We start from the raw sequence: 22,649 nt of genomic DNA on the forward strand, positions 1-22,649 counted from the left end.
GCAGTGGTAATCCACATTAACCCAGTGTGCATGTTTGCTGTACTCTAGTGGCCAGGCCACTTATAGAGGTTTATGCTATTGCATGTGAATTAATGGAGCTGGTCCTTTAGGCCTCCACAGCAGACATGCGTGCTTTTAGATTCAGAGTTCAATCCCTGAGGACCAAGGGAGTCATTATGTGAGGTGGCCCATGCAGGGGTTGTGGATTGTGTATTCTCAACATGAGCTTCTCAGGGCAGATGGAATGCGTTAATCACACAAACACAAGTGTGACTTTATAGCCCCCTTGAGTGGTTAGATCATGTGTAATAATACCCATAAGCCAGATCATCTGCAAGGACTGAATTTGGGAACTAGTAGATCTCAAGCCTTAAGCCGCTGCTGCTTAGCTCCATTAGCTCACATGTAGGAGCAGACTTGTGAGCCTCTACAGAGCCCTTCAGGGTGAGGCTGTCTCTTGCTGTGCAGTTATTTTCTTGGGGGCTCGTAGGAGCTACTATAATATAAATAATACTGATAATAAGCTACAAGCATCAAATGCCATGGTGATATATTTAAGCATGATCTTCTTTCTCCGAGCTACCTGCTGCTGATGGTTAATTTATTCAGTCAGTTATATTTCATTCATGCCATGTGTTGCTATTTTCTGTCCTCTGCTAGGAGTATAATGTCATGTCGTTAAACATTAAGGGACAAAAAGGCCTTAGAAACACAAAAAATGTACCCTGAGTCGTCTCATTTGTAGACAAATCAGTACCTCCTTGCTGCAGGAAACGTCTCATTAACTAGCAATAGAAGAAGATGCATGAATGGAACAGGGCAGCCTTAATATAGGTCTCATAAATTAAAAAAAATAAAGCTGTAACTGTTCTAATGTGTAGATCCTTCCCATTTCAATCTCAGATGAGTGGTTTTGTGGCTCTCTAATATTCTGTGCAACTCTCTGGCCATATACCTGTAGTATATGCGTGTCCTTGTATGCACCAAGAGCTAAAATATTTCCTTTGAACCATGGCCACGTAGCCCAAGTTTGGCCCCGTGGGGAAGGAAAACTCTCCTCAAGATATGCCACAACTGTTACTGTAACTTTAAAGCTGCCAAAGCCTCCATTCTTTCTCTGTTCATGCCCCCTGGGGACAAAAACGGGTGGATTTTCAGTCTCCCCACTGACCCTTCCTCAGCCTGCCCTCCAAGACACAGGGGATGTGCACCTCCTACTTCTGAGGGAATTATGTGCCAAAAAAAATAAAAATTCTGCACACAATATTTTTAAATTCTGCAAATTTAATTTGTCAATAAAGAAATGAGAAGGCTCCAGCATGGCAGTGAGGAGCACAGGTGACTGGCTTCACAGAGGTGGGAGATCACCATGCAGCCCCTCTACCCCTGGACACGGACTTGGCCATGAGGCTGCACCCAATCCTGACACAGCACAAAGGCTGGGCCTGCCCCAAAGGTCCATGTCCCAGGGAGGGAGAAGGGATCTCCCACCTCTGTGCAGCCAGTGGCCTGTGCTCCTTACTGCCATGCTAGAGCCTCCACATTTATTTATTGACATATAAAATTTGCAGAATTTTGCAGAATTTCTAATTTTTTGGCACAGAATTTTCTCAGGAATAAGACTTCCAAATCCACACATTTGAACCATCTCTAAAAATTATCTACTGTAGGCTTTAATACACAACATTAAGGTGTAGATGAAACAGCTCAATTCCCATCGATTTCCGTTGAGCCATCATTTCACCCTTATCTCTGGATCTTTCAGGGCTAGAAGGAAGTGTTGTATATCTCACTGGAAAGCTTATTCCACTGCTTCTGGGGCCCTGCTCCCGAAAAGAAATGCAGCTTAATTGCAAGGAGTGCTTCTTGGGGTTCCTATGTATTTGAGGGTAGGTGTACACTTAAAGCACTACAGCAGCACTGGTGCAGCTGGGCCACTGTAGCGCTTCAGTGAAGATGCTACTGTCCGGACAGGAGAGCTTATCCCATCAGTGGAGTTAATCCACCCCCACAAGAGGCAGTAGGTATGTCGACAGGAGAAGCGCTCCCGTCGACATAGCATTGTCTACTCCGGGGGGTAGGTCAGTATAACTGCTTCGCTCAGGGATGTGGATTTTTCACACCCCTGAGCGACATAATTATACCGATGTATGTTTATAGTGTAGACCTGGCCTAAGTGCCATGTGAGCACTCCATAAAGTGATAGAATTGCCAGTGAAGATTCATGTTTTTGACTAGTCTTGGGCCAAATCCAGAGAATTCCACATTTTAATTCTTCTTCAAATATCTTTGTATTTTCAGAGAAAATAGTCATATATCCAAATCAATTTAGCACAGATGTACTTGCATGACAAAGATGATATTTATCAGCTTACGTTACCCTCGGCTACAGTGACACGTACAGTGTGCCCGCTGGTTTGTTGTTATGTATTAGAGAGTTGTCTTTGTTCACAGCCAGTCTTGGATTGTTAGGAAAAAAATCTAGTAGAAAAGAATGTACAAATGCTATTATCAATATAAATCATCTAATACTGAAAAAAAGAGGACAGGTTGATTGGAACTTAAGTGAGTGTTACTATTAGAAACCAGTTTTCCTGACAATCTTGAGGCACCATGAATGACAGTGAGAAGATACCAACTGTTACAGGGCAGTGGTTTCTAAAAGGCATATTTAAGGAGATGCTTACTCTTACAAAAAGGGAATATATTCTAAGCATACTAAAAATATACTAGTTTTCCATCAGGAAATATTATCAGATGGATTTTCATGGGATGACTTCAGTTTGTCGATAATATGAGTTTTGGGCTAAACTGATGAATGGTATGTTGAGGTGAAAAAAAAGACTATTATATTGAAACATGTAACCATTGTTTTATAACACTGTGACATAAGAGAAAGAGTGATCTAGGTACCTGTTGCCATTCTAAAATTACCATAGGCTAGACGGACAGGCAGGTAGATTGATATGATCAAGTTACCTGGTATCAACAAAATATCCAACAAATGTAGCCCTCCTTTCTGTTTAAAAATCATTTCCAAATATAGCTGATTTTTGCAAATCTATTTGTAATTGTGCAAATAGAGCAAAACATGTTTGTATAAGTTATGGGCTGTTCACAAACTTTTCATTTTATCCCTCCTGCTATTTGTAATTCATGGTTTCTGATTGTTCATCTTAGTCAAATGATATTGTTTCCAGTCTCGACAGGAGGATTTAAAACATCAGGACACTAAGACATTATGAATGGTATCTGCTTTTATTCATACACAGATACCTTTCTTCACTTTTTAACTGTGAGTAATTGTATGAATAACAGACATTTCCCAGATATTTGGGTGAACAAAACCTATTTATGTGAATATTCATCAATAGTGATTAAAAAGGGCCTCGGCATAATCTAACCAAACAGCCACTTGGAATTCAAATGAAAGGCACAAACAAATTATCTGACTTGCTCTAGATATCTGGAAATCATTTGCAAAGCCAGGAATAGAACCCAGTGGTCCTGACTTTATCTTCTACTCAAATCACTCTCTCAGCCAGAGCTAGTAAACAATGTTTTTGTAGTATTTCACCAGCTCAGGTCGGGAGAATCATTCGAGTAGAAGACAAAGTCCGAACTACTGGGTTCTATTCCAGGCTTTGCAAGTGACTTCCAGACACCTGGGACAAGTCACATAATTTATTTGTGCTTCTCCTTACCCAGCTGTAGAATGGACAGAATACTGATCTACCTCAAAAGGGTGTTGGGAGGCTTTGTCAATATGTGTAAAATGTTTTGAAGTCCTTGAATGAAAGGTGCTAGGCACGTGCAAAATATTGTAATGGCTGAAGTTAGGATTGTAGGTCATAATCCCAGATATAGGGTCAGGTTCTCTCCACTCTTCCAAACCCTTTGCACTGCTCCACCAGCAAAAAGGTGCCAGATGCTGGTTGTATCTGGCCAGCTGAGAATTCCTTCAGTGAAAGGAGGTCTCAGCTGGCCTAAAGCCAGCATAGCCAGTTCCTACCCTGTGTACTCTCCCCTGGTCCTGACACAGAGGGCATGCTGGGAACCAAAGTAGATTTCTAGGGGTGCAGCAGGAGTGTGCTGTGCTCTCCCCAGCTTGTGTAATGGACCCTTTGGGGCCACTAAGCTGCTCTAAATTCCAGCAGGACCAGGGCAAACTAGAGACTTATAAAGCCATAACACACTCTGTGATAGGCCCCCTTCTTCAGTGCCAAGTGGGTTTTGGTGCTGCAGATCATCCTGGCCCATAGCTCTGAAGCCTGGATTGGGAGAGGACTGAAGTGTGCATACCTCATTTAAGGATATATTTAATCATGTCAGTTCTGTTCATTGCATACCACTGCCACTGGGATCACCACCACAAAGAGAGTGACGAATGCATGGCTTCTCTGTCACGGTTGGAAGGGAAGGATTAGCATCTCCTGATTGCTAGTGGAGGCCTCGCTTTAATCGTTCAACACATTGGTTATTAGACAGTGAACATTTTAATTACAGTGTTGTACTGTTGAATTAATTGTTATTGGTTATATTTTCAAATGCCAAGGTTTTTCACAACAAACCATAGAAAAGCACATAGGTTACCAAATTAAAGCCCTCCCTGATTAAAATAAAACTCTGACCGATCAATAATAATGTCTTTCTTTGGGTTTTTTTCTTTCCAGAACCGATTTCCTGGGCACAAAGGAAGCATCCTTGCTACTGATGGCAATGTTCCTGTTAGCCGTATTTTATCATGGTCAACAGGTAAAGCAAACATTTACTGTAACTGCTCGCTTTACAAACTAGAATTGCAGGATGCAGCAATAATTACTTTCAAAATACCAGCTGGCATTTGAAGCAAATATTTTTATCCACTTGAGTATATGACCTTTAATAATGTAATGTCAAATAAGCCAATTAAGCAAAGACTGATTAAAGAAGGCTCACATCCAGCACAGTGCAGTTTTAGTGATTCTTAAGAGCAGCATGCACTGCATAATGGAGAGAGGCCAAATGTGCAATCGTCTCTGTATCTTAGGTACTTATATGGCTTCCATAGCCATAGTATTGGAGTGTCTCACCACCTTTGATGTATTCATCCTCATCACACCACTGTGAAACAGGGCAGAGCTGTTAGCCTCAATTTACAGATAGGAAAGGGAGGCATAGAGAGGCCAAGTAATTGGGACTTGAGTGCAGAACTCCCACGTCCCAGGTGAGTGCCCTAACCACTGGGAAAGACTTCCTACCTAGGATACCTCAGAAATAGAGAGTTATGATTAAAGGGGGACCAGGATCTGAACCCATCCATACTTCTGGATTTGTAAACGTAGAACCGCATTGAAGTTGTTGCAAAACCAATCCAGGGCAGTGTTGGTCACTAAACTCCTCTGGGTTATACAGTAGGAATGTTAAGATCTAACCCTAGGCAGTCCTAGTCCAGTGCTGGAAAACCCCCTTTGGCTTTGGCTGAAGTTTTTTTCTAGTAATCTCAGAAGGATCAAGCCCTTAGAACACCCCAAGTCATGCAAGGTTCACCTGTGGCATCGAACCACAGTGCTGCATTCGAGCAACCAACGTGAAGGAACAGCACTCCTGGGGGTGGGGCGGTATTTGGAGTCATTCTGCTTCAGGAAGATGCAATGTCTCCTGGAGCTCCCTGGTTGGGCTGGTGGGGGTAGAGGTAATTTGCTACAGCCATTTAGGGCATGAAGCATACTCCCCTCTGCCGTCTGGAAGGAGAGGAGAGCATGGGGAAGGCATGGCTCTGTATGTTCTCAATCTCTTTCCAGGGAATTGTTCCTAGGGACAAACAACTTGGCAGCAGCCCTTGTGCTCTCACAAATACAGGGGCTGTGATTCAGACAAGCCCTTACACAGTCTAAGATTTGGACGATAATGTAGAGTTACTTTCACTGACTACACCAAGGTGTAAATTTGGCCCTGACTTGCACCATATTGCAGCAAGCGAATGGATTGCACACTGTAAATCCATGGTCCTAGATGTTTTTAAATCATTTCTTATTTCTGGAGATCTTGAAGTTTATTCATAGAAAAAATAGCATGTGATCATGTAATTAAATACAGTATCATAATGCATGTGCACAAGAGGGCCAAATTAAGGTTGCATGGGAAATGCTTATGCTGGCATTTCCTAACTTTTAAAGTGCTTGAGTTTGCAACCTTAATGTTCTTTCAATATAGTTTGTATGTAATTTCCCAGTTTAAAAAAAAATAAACAAAAAAAAGAAATTCCACTACATGGTATCATATTGACACCCATGTAGGATATTGGTGGCGCTGGAACCTTTAGATCTCTTCCACTTGAGCTAATGGAGTAACTGATAGCATTAGTAGGTTGTCATCCTCTATGGGGATGGTTTTACCATCACCCCCTGCTCTAGAAGGGGATGAGAAGCACACTTTGCCAGTAGTTTAATAAATACTTGCTGAGAAATGGTGGGACTTAGAAACCTTGAGTTCCATTCCAGGCTCTGTGGGGGGAGTGTTCTCTAATGAGCACAGACTCTTCTTCATATTTCCCCCAAGATTAGACCCCTTCTGCTCCATCCTGTCCAACTTGTCCCTGTCCTAATTCAGTCTCTTTCCCACCCCTGGTTTCTAATCCCAGCCCCATTCTCCTCACCTAGTCCCAATCTCAACTCATCAGGTTTATCATTCCAGCCCTAGCCTCTTGCTGAGCAAATCCTATTCTAATGACTCCAGATTCCCTGTCCCATTCTCTCCTAATTTCCAGCCCTAGCATCCTTGCCCAGACATTCCACTTCCCCTTTCCTAACTCCTCATCCAATCTGTCTCTCTCTCCCATACTCTGGCCTCCAGTCACCGCATCCATATTCCCTGTCCCTACTGGTTCCCAGTTCCAGTCTCCCTCCTTGAGCTTGTCCTCCAATGTCAGAGCTTCTTGTCCAATTTCAGTTGCCCACTTCCCCTGCACCAGCTCCTTGTCTCGGTCTCTTTGCTCAGTCAGTCCCAGTTCTCCTCCCGGACCCTGACTCCTTACTGGTATACGTCTGCCTTCCCCGCTCAATGCCTTCCCCCTTCCCCAATGCTTCTGAGTCCCCATCTCCTTGCCTAGCCAGTTTTCCCACCTGACTGTTCCTCTAATCCTGGTCTCCCACACACTTACTGGCTCCCAGTCTCTCTCCAACATTTCCCACCCATTCTCAGTCCCAATCTCTTTGGCCTATCCCAATTCCACTCCCATGCTGGTTGTCCTAATCTACTCTTCCCCCAGCTCCAGCTCTAGCCCCCTCTGCCTTCAAATCAGGCATCTTCCTCCTTCATATTGCCTAGGCTCAGAAGGGAGGTCATGGAGAACACAGAAGAGAAAGGCTCTCTGCTCTGAGTTTTAGTATTCAGATGGCCTACAGCAGGTCAGAGCTGCAGTTGCAAGGAAAGTCCTGTTCAACTGCCAGCTGGAAAAATGTTCATTGCAGACAGAATCTTTGGAGACTTTAGCTGCTTAAGCCTAACAAGTCAATACTGAGCCCATTTGAACCGTGATTTTCCAAAGATTTATAGCTTGGCCAAATTTGGCTGGATTTTCACAGGGTCAGCAAAAGGTATACTGCTGACACAAAGGCCACCCCCTGCCAACTTTCAAGACTCTGCTCCAAACATGGGCACACACTAGAACTTTCAAAAATGGTTGCCCACCAATATATTTTTCCCTAGCCTCATTCTCAGAAATGGCTAAACAATACTGGCTGACATTTTCCAAAAATAAATAAATAAATAAAATCCACACTGATGCAGACACCTGGCATGAAAAATTTCAGTCAAAACAGCTATAGTTTGGCAAAGTTATAAGCAACTGAAAACAGGGTTTTATAATGGGCAACATCAGGCAACCTTAATAATATGCTGCTTATAATATGCCACTGTGTAACCTTGTGCTCCTTGCTGTGTCCTAATTTCAGCTTCCACTCACTTCAGCTATACATTGAAAGCATGTAAAAGTCAAAGAGAGCCCAGCTCTCCCAGAAAGTAAATCACTATGGAAACATGGAGATAATGGGGGTTTGCAAGAAAGGGGTTGAAAGAACTGTAAATGCTTTAGTGTTGGATTTTTTGTTTGTTTTTCAAATTACATAGTATTGAATGGTGTGAAATAAAAAGAAAGTTTTAGAAGTGGATGAAACAGAACATTAAAAGTACCTCAAAGAAGAGCATAAAACCTTTAAAGTGTAACAAAAAGCAAAAAAACCCTGACATGTGCTAAATAAAAATCACGACAGTCTGATTCTTCATGTTGCTACTCCAGTATTATGTTGCAGCAAAGACACTGATTTCAGCATGCATTGGTGTAAAACTGGAGTGATATGATGAAGGAACCATGCTCAGAATATTTTAGGGACAGGGGGGAAATGCTGTGAAGTGATGATGAAGGAACCATGCTCAGAATATTTTAGGGACGGGGGAAATGCTGTGAAGTGATTGATTGAGTATTTCCAAAGGGAGAACATGAATGTAGGAAATACAAGCTCAGGAAATGAAAAGGGACAGTTGTGCAGAGTGGCTCCCGGATGGGGCTGAGTACCCTCCCCCTCGCTGACTCCTCTGGATAGCAGCTAAAGGCCTATCTGGGGTGGAGAAACAGGGGAACTTGATTCAGCTTTGGCTTGTTTGGTCCCTGGCTACAGTTATTAAAGCCTCACTTTAGCTGCTTAGGCAGAGTATTAGAGTTAAGGTTAGGTCTAATAGATGCTTTAGCTGCTATCCAGAGAGCTAGGGCCCTAGAAGCATTTCCCTATATGGATTTTGTCTTGAAACATTTTTCTCTTGTCGAGGAACTTGTATGTGATGTTCTATTTTGATGTGTTTTTAAGGTATGTTCTAGTTCTATGTAATTTGGGCTACATGATTTTTGAATGAAATAAATACTTCAATATAGAATAGCCATAAGACTGGGACTGCCTCAAATGTCAGAACAGCTCTCCTGTGCAACATGTCATTTCAAAATATTGCTGTAAGTCAAATGCTTTTAGAATATAATTTTCAGGCTCAGAATGCTTGTTTTTGTGTTAAATTAGGTTCCTGGGGTATGGAAATATTTGATTTATGTTGATACCATATATTGCTAATGGAACTATTTTTAATTAGGGGTTTAGCATGACTGATTTTTCCAGACTTATTGGCTGCACCAGAGATGGATTCTTTAGGAAATTCTCTCACTGTGACGAGACAGCCTTGCTCTGTCTCGACTGTATCTAGAAAAAGTAACTTAAAAGCTTGTGTGTGCAAAATGAGGGATGAACTTTAAATTAAGTTTGTCAGGCTCCATAAAGAATGGCAGACAGCTAACAATTCTGAAATGGAAAACACTCACATTTGTTTTAACACGAATCTCCTGCCTAATAACTCTTCCTAGAACAGTGCATGCCTCAACCTATTCTACCACAGCTGAGTGAGGAGAGGGATGAGAGACTGAGGGTAGGAGGCTTCAGCCAAAGGCATTATTTTCTTCTGCAATCCAGACTTTTGAACAGCATATGTCATACAGGATGAAATTCCGCTGTATTTACTGCTCAGTTCTCATCTGGAGATTTGCATACATTGATGACCCACAATACTGAGATAATATTTCAGTTCTGCAGAGCTCTGCATTCTGGCTGGTAGGACCGATTTGCCTAACTAGCTATTTCTCAACCACAAAATAAACACAATTATCTCAGTTTCTCACCCTCTCTACCTTGTTACTCCATTGGCGCTACTCTCCTCCACTGAATTAATCCCAAGGGAGATTAAGTCCACATACTTGCAGTAAAGAGCTTCTTGTAATTTAGTTATATTTATTTTAGATGCTCTTCCTCTCCACCTGGTTGAGATTCATCAGTGCAGCTGGAGGAGAATCCAGCATCCATCCTCAGACCTTTCAGCATCTGAATAGCTCTGAATGTGGAAAGGGGCTCTATGGGAGGAGAGGTGAAAGCAGGAGAGAATTTGGGGAAGGGAAAAGAATCTTAGGGAAAGAGAGAAGAAGGAAAATGGAGGGAAGCTTTGAAATTCAATGTGATGTTAAAACTCCCTCTTGTCGTTGGAGTACAGGCTAACCCTTCTGGAGACTGATCCATCTCCCATTGAGTCCTTCCACTGAACTCAGTGGGAAGTGGCAGGTCTTGCAAGTGTAGTGAAAGGGGAGAAAGCACATTTGCAAGCACTCTGTCCTTGGAATCTCTTTAGTCCAGCATGTGATTATTTGCTCTTAGAGGAAGCACCCTCAAGAGATGTCTTGACTACACTCCCTCTTCCCCAAAATAAACTACACTAGAAATACTGAGAAAACTGAGAGTTGAACCCGTTAGCACCTTGTGCTTCCACCATGCATGGTGATTATATATGCATAGAGGCTGGATGGTATCTCCACTCCTAGGAATTGGGGCTTTTTGGCTTCCTATGCAATAGCCTATTTTCTTTACTCAGTAATGAAGGTAGCCACATTTCTAGTAATCACATGGCAGAACCAAAAAATCTGATTAGCAGTGATGCAGCCCTTGGAACAGTCCTTTCCCATTAACACCACAGTGGGGCCGTTCCATTTGTTCACAGACAAAAATAACCTTACATTTTAGATATTTAATAACCCTGTATATACAAACCACTCTCACCCACAAAGTCACATAGAGTCAACTCTGGAGTAGAACAGAGCAGCCATTTTGTGCCAGGGAGGCATAGAAAATTGTTCCAGCTGAAATAAGAGGGAATTTTAAATAGCGAAAATTAAATTATCCAGATTGGATTTTGGCCTGGATATAAAGGCTAAACACTGATGTGCTGGACTGGACTTGGAGGAGTCTTATGTTAAAATTCTCCCAATGTTAGTAATTTATTTTTCACAGGCAGTTTAAATACATATATAATTTCAAAGCTCTCATTCTAAACTACAAAATAAAATTTGAATGAAATCTTTCATTATGTGCAATGAGAAATATTCTGCAAATAACTAAATTTCTAAATGTTATAGAAGACAATTTTCTAACTCAAAAAGTGTTGCATCCAACCCCGGGGAATTCTATATTAGTCCTCATGTTGACAGATAAAGAAGAACTGATCACAAATCTAAAAATTAGTGGTAGCTTAGATACAAGTGATTATGACTAGATCACTCTTATAACATGCAAATAACATAAGGTCCACAACAGTTTTATAACATATGATGCTTTAAAAGGGTCAATTTCACAAAGCTGAAAACAATTATGAGCCAAGTCAGCTGGGAGGAAGAATTTAATTGGTAAAAGTATGAATAATAATTGGGAATTGTTTAAGAATACTTTGTCAGATTGTGCTTTTGGGGGCATCTAACAATCGAGGAAGAAGGCTGTATTGGTTAAAATAACAACCTGGTTTAGAGCTATAAAAATAGACAGATAAATAAATAAATTAAATTAAACCAATGGAAGAAAATGGAAGTTGATAGTCATGAGTATAAATCAGAAGGTAGAACTTATAGAAAATTGATAAGAGAAGCAAAAGGGACCTACAGAGAAATGTATGGACAGCTCATTTAAGAACAATAAGAAGGATTTTTTAAAACATATTAGAAAGAAAAAGAATCCTAACAATGGTATTGGTTCATCACTAGATGGAAATATTAGAATGATCAATAAATAACGCAGAAAAGGCAGGAGTGTTCAATAAATATTTTGTTCTGTATTTGGGAAAAACATAAGATGTCGTCATATCATGTGATAACACTCTTTCCATTCCACTAGTATCTCAGGAGGATGTTAAACATAAGCTATAAAAGTTACACATTTTCAAATCAGCCAGCCTGGGTAACTTGCATCTAAAAGTTTTTAAAGAGCTGTCTAAGGAGCTCACTGGATCATTAATGTTGATTTTCAGTAAGTCTTAGAACACTGGGGAAGTTCCAGAAGACTGGAAGAAAGCTAATGCACCAATATTTAAAAAGCGTAAATAGAATGACAGAGTCTGTGATTCTGAAATTGATCCTGGACAAGACAATGATTAAGCAGATGATTAGGAAAGAATTAAAGGAGGGTAATGTAATTAATGCCAATCAAAATGGGTTTATGGAAAATAGATCATGTCAAACTAACTTGATATCTTTTTCTGATGAGGTTACAAGTTTGGTTGATAAAGGTAACAACGTTGATGTAATAAACTTCAGTAAGGCATTTGATTTGGTACCACATGACATTATTGAAAAATTAGAATGATTTAAAATGAACATGGCACACATTAAATGGATTAATAGCTGGCTAACCGATACCTCTCAACGTGTAATTCTAAACAGGGAATCATCATTGAACAAGTATATTCCTAATAGAATCCCACTCTGTTCTTGGCCTCATACTATTTAACATGTTTACGAATGACCTGGAAGAAAACATACAATCATCACAGATAAAGTTTGCAGATAATGCACAGTTTGGGGGACTGGTAAATAATGAAGAGGACAGGTCACTGATACAGAGCAATCTGGATCACTTGTTAAGCTGGGTGCAACCGAACAATATGTGTTTTAACATGGCTAAATATAAATGTGTACATCTAGGAACAAAGAATGCAGGCCATACTTACGGCATCGGAGACTCTATTAGGAACATACTTGTTCTAAATAAGATGTGTGGGTGGTGATGGAAAGTCAGCTGAACATAAGCTCCCAGTGTGATGCTGTGGCCAAAAGATTTAATGTGATCCTGGGATGCATGAAGAGGGGATTCTTGGGTAAGAGCAGAGAGGTTATTTTACCTCCGTATTTGACACTGGTGCCACCACTTCTGGATCACTGCGTCCAGTTCTGGTGCCCTGTGCCAGAGAATTGAGGCCCAAGAGATGGGTTAGCACTCTGATCACGGTAGACTCAGTTAGTTTACGCAGTGTCAGCAGATTGAGGAAATAGGGAGGAATTAGCTATTCAGATGGGGAGGCTGTATAACTAGAATTAATTCGTCCATAAATTGACTAGCTTGATAAAAGGCAGGAAGGAAGTGTTAAGAGGGAGGGAGGATAAGGCCGGCTGTGCCCAGATTGAAGGAGATCCCAAGGAAGAGAGTTCTCTTTTCCTCCAGGGCCCTGATAAACAGGCACTGAAGGTTGTAGGGATTCTGGCTGTTGTGTTGCACTCTACAGGTGCTGATGGAGGGGACAGTAAAAGAAGAGAGTCTGAGCAGTTCATGGGGTTACAAGGACAACAGTGTGGGGGAAGGTCTTGCACCCCCTCACATCCCCACAATTCAAGAAGGATGTTGATAAATTGGAGAGGGTTCAGGGCAGAGCCACAAGAATGATGAAAGGATTAGAAATCATGCCTTATAGTGACAAAATCAAGGAACTCAATCGATTTATCTTAACAAAGAGAAGATTAAGAGGTGGCTTGATTATGGTCTACACATTCCTATATAGGGAACAAATATTTGATAATGGGCTCTTCAGTCTAGCAGCGAAAGGTATAACATGATCCAATGGCTGGAAGTTGAACCTAGACAAATTCAGACTAGAAAGGTGTAAATTTTTAACAATGAGGGTAATTAACCATTGGAACAATTTACCAAGGATCAAGGTGCATTTTCCATCACTGTCAATTTTTAAATCAAAATTGGATGCTTATTCTAAAAGAAACGCTTTACGAATTATTTTGGGGAAGTTCTATGGCCTGTGTTACAATGGAAGTCAGACAGGATGATCACAGTGGAACCTTCTGACCTTGGAATCTATGAATCTGTTAATCTAAAGCCCCACGTAATTATTCAAATCACGAGGGGATCCCATGACAAGTAAATGAGAGATGATTTTAGGCCTCTTTTTCCTGGTGATGTAAAGGTAGATCAGGGTCTTATCTGCACCCTGGCTCATAACACAAGAGCAAGGGGGTATTCAATGAGATTGAAAGCTGAAAAAACTGGTAAAAGGAAATAGTTTTACAGACTATGCACCGTTAGCCTGTGGAACTCACTGCCATGGATATAACAGAGATCAAGAACTTAGCAGGATTCATATGGATGACAAGAGTTTTAGAAAATAGTGCAGAATAAATACAAGTTTGTAATGAGATATAATCCTGCATCCTGCAGGGCTTAAACTCTGTTCTAGCTATGGGAAGTGAGGAAGAAACTTTCCCTCCAGTTAGGTTATCCTATAACGGTCCATGCAGCATTTCTTGCACCTTTCTCAGAAGATCACTGGCCAGTGTTCTTGACAAGATACTGAACTGGATGGACCACTAGACTGCTACAATGTGGCAATACCTTGTTCACCATTGGGGATTATCCTCTAGACAAAGATACCAAGTGTCTTATCTGGTCTGCTCTCAAACATTTCTCGTGCTGGAATCTCAATAACTGTCGTTGGCAAATCATTTGATTGGCTAATGCATATCACAGCTAGAAAATGTGCCTGTTCTCTTATTTGAAATATTCCCATTCTAGTTGTTTGACCCTTACTCCTGGTTGTATCATCCCAAACAGCATAAATCGTTCTTTGACATGTTTGATGGCATCCATACACAGACACAGCCCCATTATTTCAGTGCCTTTCCATAGTTCAATCAGTGACCGCTTCTGCACCTCTACCAGGATTAAACTGCATTGTCTTCCTTCAGATCCCTCATTAAAACTCTCTCATTTGATGTGATGCCTACAAAAATCTGAACAATGGTGAGGCAGCTGGTATCTAGAGACCACTATTGTCTCATTCTTCCTTGTGCTCCCCACGCCTGTCTGCACCCACCTATTGCCTCGCGTTCTAGGGACTCTTTTCCAGAGATCCTGTTTGTACAGCATCTACTGCACTGGGGTCCTGGCCCATGACTGGGGCTACTAGGCACTATGGTTATACAAATAATCAATAGCAATTTTGCAACCTTTGGAACCAGAATGCAATCTGAATGAAACTACAGATTATTCATGTAGCTACAAGACAATCTATATGCTTCCACTATCATATATAAGTTCAAAAGCAAATGTCTATTTGCCCTAGCAGCAGAAACAGCTCACTTCAGGCATCTCAAACTTGAAAGTCTGAAGCATGTTGGGCTTTTCATTTTTTTTTTCACTGAGAGAAGAGTGCTTGTCCTTGAGACGTAAATTATCTCTCTGCACAGTATCCTTATTCACCCTGGCTCTGTTTTTTTGTGAAGTACATTCCAGTTGGAAACAGTTGTAAAAAGCTGAATATATTTTCTGATTCAGGAGCTGGAAGAATATGTTGTTAACCTAGCTATGTATTCTGTTACTTTATCTCATGTCTGACTCCATAATATCATTCTTTAAGTAATGCAGACATGTTCTAGGGGGAAATAGCTTTATTGAAATTTTCCAACCACTAAATATAAGATAGCAATATGACTCATGTTATTGGGCCCTTGATTCCTTTGCGATTCTCACTATACATGACAAAATGCTGGTATTTGTTTATAGGAGAAAGAAAACTATTTAGGAGTCATAGTTCTGGTGTCTACAGCACTGAAGTAATTTAAGTAGTAGCGACAGGCTTCCATGATTACAATCCCATGTCTGCATTTAGCTCATCAGACTTAATGTTTGCCTTTCTTCATAAATATAGCTTGAATACACAGCCCGCCTGGACTTTCTGTGGCGTGTTCAAGCGAAAGAAGAAATCAACGAAATGAAGGAATTAAGGGAACACAATGAAAATATGCTTCGAAATATTCTGCCAAGTCATGTTGCCCGTCACTTCCTGGAGAAGGATCGAGATAACGAAGTACATATCAGTTTGTTTCTGATACTTTTTTCCTAACAGGCAAAAGAAAAATAGTGTCCTTTATGATACTGTGAGAATGTTAAAGCTGTTGCCTCTGTCTGACATTATTTATTCCATGCAGAAAATAATGCTAAAAGAACATTAATGTTGCAAATCCCTCCAAAGATAGGAAATGCCAGAATTAACTAATGCCTGTGTAACCTTAATACACTCTGCTCATGCATAATTAGTCTTGTTCAGCATCACACAGGAAGTTTGTGGGAGAGCTCTCCTGGGTGCCAGTCCAGCCCCTTAAATCCAAGAGAACATCCTTTCTCTTTTTACAGCCGTTTGCCTCATTTACTATCCATCCTGTGCACTGAGGGATGCATCCGATGTAGTGAGCTGTAGCTCACAAAAGCTTATGCTCAAATAAATTGGTTAGTCTCTAAGGTACCACAAGTACTCCTTTTCTTTTTGTGTATGAAACAGGGGTTTTCTTAGAACAAATATAAACCATGTAATTAAAGAGTGTATCCTAATGGGCCTTGGCAAACTTAATAAGGATATGTTAAGAATCAGAATGAATACAAAGCTACACTGGACAGGCCCCTGAGACAGAGGAAACAGGCAATAACAGCTGCTGGTAGGGGAGGCTTTGGAGATCCTTGATGGAGATCTCAGAGGGGTTTACTCAAGGGATGAAGGAAATCTGAGAAAAAAGAAAAGGGAGAAAGCATGTCTGAAAGTAGTGTGACCAGAAATAAGTCAAATTCTCACAATAATATTAGTAGGGGCCAAGCTGAGCCCTTATCTACACTAAAGGGAAAAGTCAATCTAAGCTATGAAATTTGAGTTATATGAATAGTGTAATTCAAATCGACATAGCTTAGATCAACTTACCGTGGGGTCCACAATATGCAATGTCAACGGGAGACACTCTCCCGTCCATTCTCCCTACTCTTCTCGATCAGGTAGATTACAGGCATTGACAGGAGAATGATGGGTGGTCAATTTAGCGGGTCTTCACTAGACCCACTAAATCAACGGCCGATGCATCGATCGCCACAATGTCAATCCTCCGGGAGGTGTAGACAAGCCCTGAGTGTGTTGTAAAGTGCGATGTAAATCAGGCTTGGGATTGGAGATATACATGACCTTTGAACTGTGCATCAGGAACCAAGGGTTCACAAATAGTTCTAGAATCAAGATACCAACAATAAGCTATTTGCTGTACAATTAAATGAGTTCAGAATCCCACTTGTCAGACAGTACTTTTTTGAAAATAGATGTTACTAGCCAAAATAGGTCTGACAGGACATGCCATTGTTTTTTCTAAAAGTTATACTTTAAAGTATTAGCTAGGAAAAAATGGCATCATCTTCAGGGGTTTACATGTCCAGGCATTTAAGAGTTTCACCTCTTGGGGAATCTCCTACTTTGCAAGAATTAAATTGCTAAGAAAACACAATGTTATTCTGCACAATTGAAAGTGTGTGTGCATATGACAGAAAGAGAGCAAAAGTAAAGCCCTTTTTTTAGTGTGAAATAAACTCCAATTCTGGCCTCTGCCATCTTCTGTCACGAATATACTATGGCTGCTGGAAGGGTACATGCTCCATCCTACTGAACCATTGAGATATGTACCTCCACACACATTCACATTCAGTGCTAAAATAATTTTCAAAAGAAGCACTGAAACCAGTTGCCTGGTATTTCAGTGCTGATGCATTCAATACACTTGCAGTTGGATTTCAGCTGCCACCTCTGCTTTTTGCAAGGCAATTTCCTGGAGCGATTATACCTGGGGAGGATTTATGAATGAGCTGGCTGGCATTAACATCTGGAAGATTACTGTACAATCAATCCTGTAATTCATGTCTGGCTATTAACTTAATTCTCCTGCTCTCAAAAAATGAATCCCCAGATGTGTACTGTAAGCACTTTCTCATGGACTTATTATTTCTATCTTGATGTTTCCTACTAAAAATAGAAAAACCGAGCAATGGAAGGCTCAGCTGAACAGTTTTATAGACAGAGATAAACAGACAGAGATATATAGACAGAGATTTATAGACAGAGATATATATACATACACGTTTATATATATATATATACACACACACACACACACTGTCTCTTCTCCCATAATTAGGGCCCCAGGCTCCACTCTGGGCACTGCAGCTGTGAAAGGGGGAGTTTGGCCTCGGTGGTATGGTTCCCCTGTCCCTGCAGAGGCACCTCCATCACAGACGGAGGAGGGGCTGGGGTAAGAAAGTCAGCTGTGTTCCAAAGAACGAACGAACAAACAAACAAACCTGAACAAATTAAGACTCCCAGCACCCCTGGGTAGTTGTTGTTATTCCCATTTTTACTGTTGGGTAAATTGCTGCACAGAGAGAAGGGATGTGCCAACGACTACAGAGTGAGTCAGCAGAAGAGTGAAGAACAGAAATCAAGAATCTTGATTCATGTCCCCGATTCTTGCCGTTAGACAACACCTCTATTGCCAATCCCACGCATTCAAAAAAAATTGAGTGGCTTAAAAATCATGTGATTTTCAAAATATTAAATGTAAGGTTCTTTTTATTTGTTTTCTGGTGTTTGAGCCTTGCAGGTACACATTTCCAACGCTTCTCCACAACCATGAGGGCTGAAACCGTTTTTCTTTTAAATGAAAGCTGAAATTCTTACATAATCACATGACTCAAGCTGATAGGGCTTTAAGAAAAGCACCGACTATTGTGAGAGACTCATGATAAAATTACAAGAGTTGGCAACCCTCTTGGCAACCTTCTCCCAGGGAACTCAATAGTACCTACGAAATGCCATGTCCAGAGCTGTTCATCAAACAAATGTTAAGTTCTTAAAAAGATAGACATGTGGGTTGTGAAGTGCAGACAATGATTTTCAACAGCCCTACATCACCTATGGGATAAATTTCCACTCCAACTTGTTTCTCTTCCCTATTGTTCCTTTAGGAGTTATACTCTCAGTCCTATGATGCTGTTGGCGTGATGTTTGCTTCCATCCCTGGGTTTGCTGATTTTTATTCTCAAACTGAAATGAACAACCAAGGAGTGGAATGTCTCCGTTTGCTGAATGAAATCATTGCAGACTTCGATGAGGTAATACCAGCTAATAGAGAAGGGGACTTGGTGGACTTTAAATATTGAACACCCAGATCAGCAGGTCTGACATTTGATTCATCATCTTTACTAAGTCCCTGCAATATTTGTGCCTGGTCTTTACTGTAATTGCTATCCAAATTGTTTATCTTTTCTTCTACTGAAAGTGCCAAGCACTGATATTAATTACACCAGTAAGGTGAAGTTAAGACTAAAATTAGTTGAGTGACTTGGATTTACACCTTTGTGATTGCAATCAGAATCTGTCCCAATACATCTAGATAATATAGATATAGACTATACCTTGGTATTGATGGTTAAAGAGGATGAAGTTATCTGCACTAGTTTTGGGAAAGGAGTGGTCCAGATATAGGAAGTAATGGCATTGTTTTGAAGGCAATGAATTTATGGACTCAAGGAATATGAAAGAAAAAATAGTGAACAGTGTCAAATCAAATGTCCAGATTCTTGAAAGAAGATGGTAAATGAGGGATGGAGAGATGGTTGAGTTTTGATTGAGGGTGCTGGCCTGATCAGATAGGGAGGATACAGGTTTAGATATATTAAGCTGAACAAAGTTTCATAGTGATGCTAATAATCTGTGAGGAAAGGACTTAAAGTAAAGGGCTATATTTAGGTATCATTTCCACAGAAAGGACAACCAAGGTTGACTTCAGAATAGGCACCAACGGGGATAAGATAAACAAGAGGAGAGAAGCCGGCCTAGGACAAACCCCTTAGGTTTAAAAGCAGAGAAGTAACCATTGCCCATTGCAAGAGAGGAGCAGTTGGCTAGCGGAGTGAGAGCAGGAAGCAAGTTGTCCAAGGCTATTGCTAACTCTGCCAATCAATTAATAGGGATGTCAAGATAGATGGTGTCAAATTCTGTACTGCGGTCAGGAAGGATTAGAAGAGAAAAGGAACAAGGGCTAGACCTGAAAAGATCTTTGAGCAGAAGGACAGTTTAAGAACTGTGAAGCAGCTGGAAGTGAGAGTGGAAACTACCAAGGATAGAGACTGTCAACCTGGGGGCTACAAACAAGTTTCAGTAGGTTGTGACTGCTCTGCCCTTCACATATTGCCAAATGGCAGCAGTTCTAGATCCCAGCTAAATGGGAGAGAGGTCCTGGTTTCAGTGTGGAAAAGCTTGAGCACCACGGATCCAGGGCATTGCTTTTGGAAAAGCAAATTAGAGAGCTCAGAAAAAAAATCTGGATTTCCAGGATTTTGCTAAGAGAAGATTGGAGATCAGATGGAGAGGGGGTGGGGATGGACGTAAATAAGGAGGAATCTTCAGAAAGGGTAGGAATAGTGGTAATCTTAAAACCACCAGGGAAGGTACCAAAGGACAGTGGGTGGCTGTCTGTTGCTGTGACACTGAACTGGGAATCAGGAGGAGATACGGTGACAGGGAATACAATCAAGGCTTACAGTGCTTTTCTACTGAAAGGAAGATAGTTCAACAGGCACCAAAGGAAAAGGATGAGGGTATGAGTGATAAGAACATGAATGGAGTAGAGGAGATACATTTCTCTAGGTTCTTATATGGCCTCCAGCACCACGGTGTCCAAGCGCCTCTGAATTTTAAATGAATTTATCCTCATATTGCCTCTTTGCCAGAAGCATTGTTATCCAAATTTTACAGGTGGAGAACTGAGGCAGAACTAGGACCCTCACCTTCCTCTCCCAGGGTAGTGTGAGAGGGAGACTGGTGGTGGGTACATCTTGGATTTTGACTCACTGGCATTTGAAGCATATAGACATCGTGGATAAAGAGGTGGATGAGAGGAGAAGCCTGAGGATGTGTCCACAGAACTGGATGGGGAACAGCAATTGCTGGAGTGAGGTAGTGGTGGTCAGGGTGGAAGAAAGAGGCACAATCTGATGTCCTTATGTAACATAATTACCTTTCAAATATCATTGCTACTTAACAAGCTTTGCTACTTGCTAGGCTCCTGCACAGGTATAAATATCTGATTTTATACCTAAGCTAACACCCAGATGTCACCATATTTCTTTATTAATGGTTTTGTTTTTCTTTGTAGTTCTGATTTAAAACTTTATGCCTCAAAGATAATTCAAAGTTTATGCTATGAATTAATTTTAAGAAGTCCCATCATGCATGTGAGTGCAATTTTGGCAGAAGAATCTTATTGCTGTAGCTATGATCATTAAAGACATCTCGTTCACCAAGAATATGAAAGTTATCTCACATTCAAGTCCCTAACACCTACTCTCTGATGAATAAAGAGCCTATTGAGGAACTATGTTAAGTCTCAGACATCTTTAGTTGTATAATAGGTTGTGGTGTGGATATTAAATGAAATAATGTGATCCCTTGCTGGCTGCTAACCTATTTCTATGGTGGAGATGCAGTTTGCTTACTCTAGCTAGACTCTGGTCTGCAGCTCAGCTGTTTGAAAGGAAGCACAGAAGAGAGAATGACTGAAAAGAGTTAATGATCATACACAGGAAAGAAGGGAAGGCTGAGAAGCATGAACAAAATGTACTGCAAAGAGACAGAGACGTCATTAAGCTTCCCGTTTTCAGCTGTGCAACATCCCCTAGCTGAAAGTCTGCTGGTAACATTTTCTTGCAAATATTGACTTAAGGACAAGGTGGAGGGGTGGAGGCATGTTGCTTCCTTGCCAGTATTTCACCCTACTCCTTATTTGCAGACCTGTCAGCCACGTCTGGATGCACAGTTTGGGAGCAGCACTGTTAGTGTTGGAAAAATGCGGCTTTTCAGCATTACATATGGAAAGATTGTGAAAAACAATTGCTTTACTCAGCAGCTGTTAAGAGCTAGAAGGGTGATTATGAAAAATGGTGACATCTTAGTCAACGTTTCTGCACCCTGCATGTATTCGGAGTCAGAGCCGCTGACTTCAGTGACCAACATCCATTGTGACTGCCTATTATTCCTGTTTGCCCCAGTCAGTGCCAGTGAGAGAGAGTGAGATGGATTGTTTACTGTTAAAGATTCTGCAACTGGAATGTAGTTGTCATTGGTGATGGCATGTGAGCTGGAACAAATCCAGTTTGCCTGTCAGAGCCGAGATTGAGTTTGCAGATCTGGCAGGTGGAGGGGAACAAATTAATTATGGAATCACTGAATGATAACAAACCATTCTTTATTCAGCTTGAGATCAGGGCTCAGATTTGCACCTACCTGGGCAGAGGACCTTTTCTGTTGATATTCCTTCCGCACCCCATTGGATTTGAGAGCTGCATAAAGGAACATACTGTGTTGAACCATTTGGTTTATATGTTGATGGGAAAATATAATTATCTTCTTTCCTTGATACGTGTCTTCTAAATGTCCTTCTGCACCATCCTCTTTGGTATGCCTTCTGCAGCAGAAGAAGCATGAAGGAAGGGCGGTTAGAAAGCTAGTAGTAAAAATCTTGTTCTGGATTCACCCAATTGCTGCATGTACACTTTTAAGTCATGTGCGGTGGCTGTGATGTAAACCACCTCTTTCACCACCATAGCAGTCTACAAATAAGGAGGAGTGGTGTGCATCAGGAGAACTCTTCTGGGTGTAGTCAGCCTGAGGAAACCAATCTGTCTATGCTCAAAAACTGAGATGAATGTTGATTGCTTTATAATTTGGTGAACAGGACTGCTAGGGTCTGGTCTTTTGTCCTCATGGTCTATGTTGAGGAGAGAAAAACAAACAGAAGATTTATCTGGCTGAATTTCAGCGATTTTGTGCTTCCTGTGCTTCTGGGAAGCTGTATGCTACCTCAGAGAGTCACAATCCCACCACTCTTTGCCCTTTGTCTCTGGGGAGAAATAACCTACACTCGGGGAATGAATTCAAGACTGCCCACTCCCTAC

At 41.1% G+C, this 22,649-nt stretch overlaps 1 protein-coding gene across 1 annotated transcript in view; it reads left to right on the forward strand.

Annotated features, from left to right (window-relative positions):
* The window catches only part of ADCY8 (adenylate cyclase 8), a 176,711-nt gene that overhangs the window by 148,342 nt on the left and 5,720 nt on the right, over positions 1–22,649 (forward strand). Inside the window, exons 13-15 of the mRNA XM_077808832.1 lie at positions 4,674–4,755; positions 15,541–15,699; positions 18,660–18,806. Coding sequence (XP_077664958.1) covers positions 4,674–4,755; positions 15,541–15,699; positions 18,660–18,806 — 388 coding nt within the window. The remainder of the gene's footprint in view (positions 1–4,673; positions 4,756–15,540; positions 15,700–18,659; positions 18,807–22,649) is intronic.

The sequence above is a fragment of the Eretmochelys imbricata genome, chromosome 2 (genome assembly GCF_965152235.1).
Source record: "Eretmochelys imbricata isolate rEreImb1 chromosome 2, rEreImb1.hap1, whole genome shotgun sequence".
NCBI lineage: Eukaryota > Metazoa > Chordata > Testudines > Cheloniidae > Eretmochelys > Eretmochelys imbricata.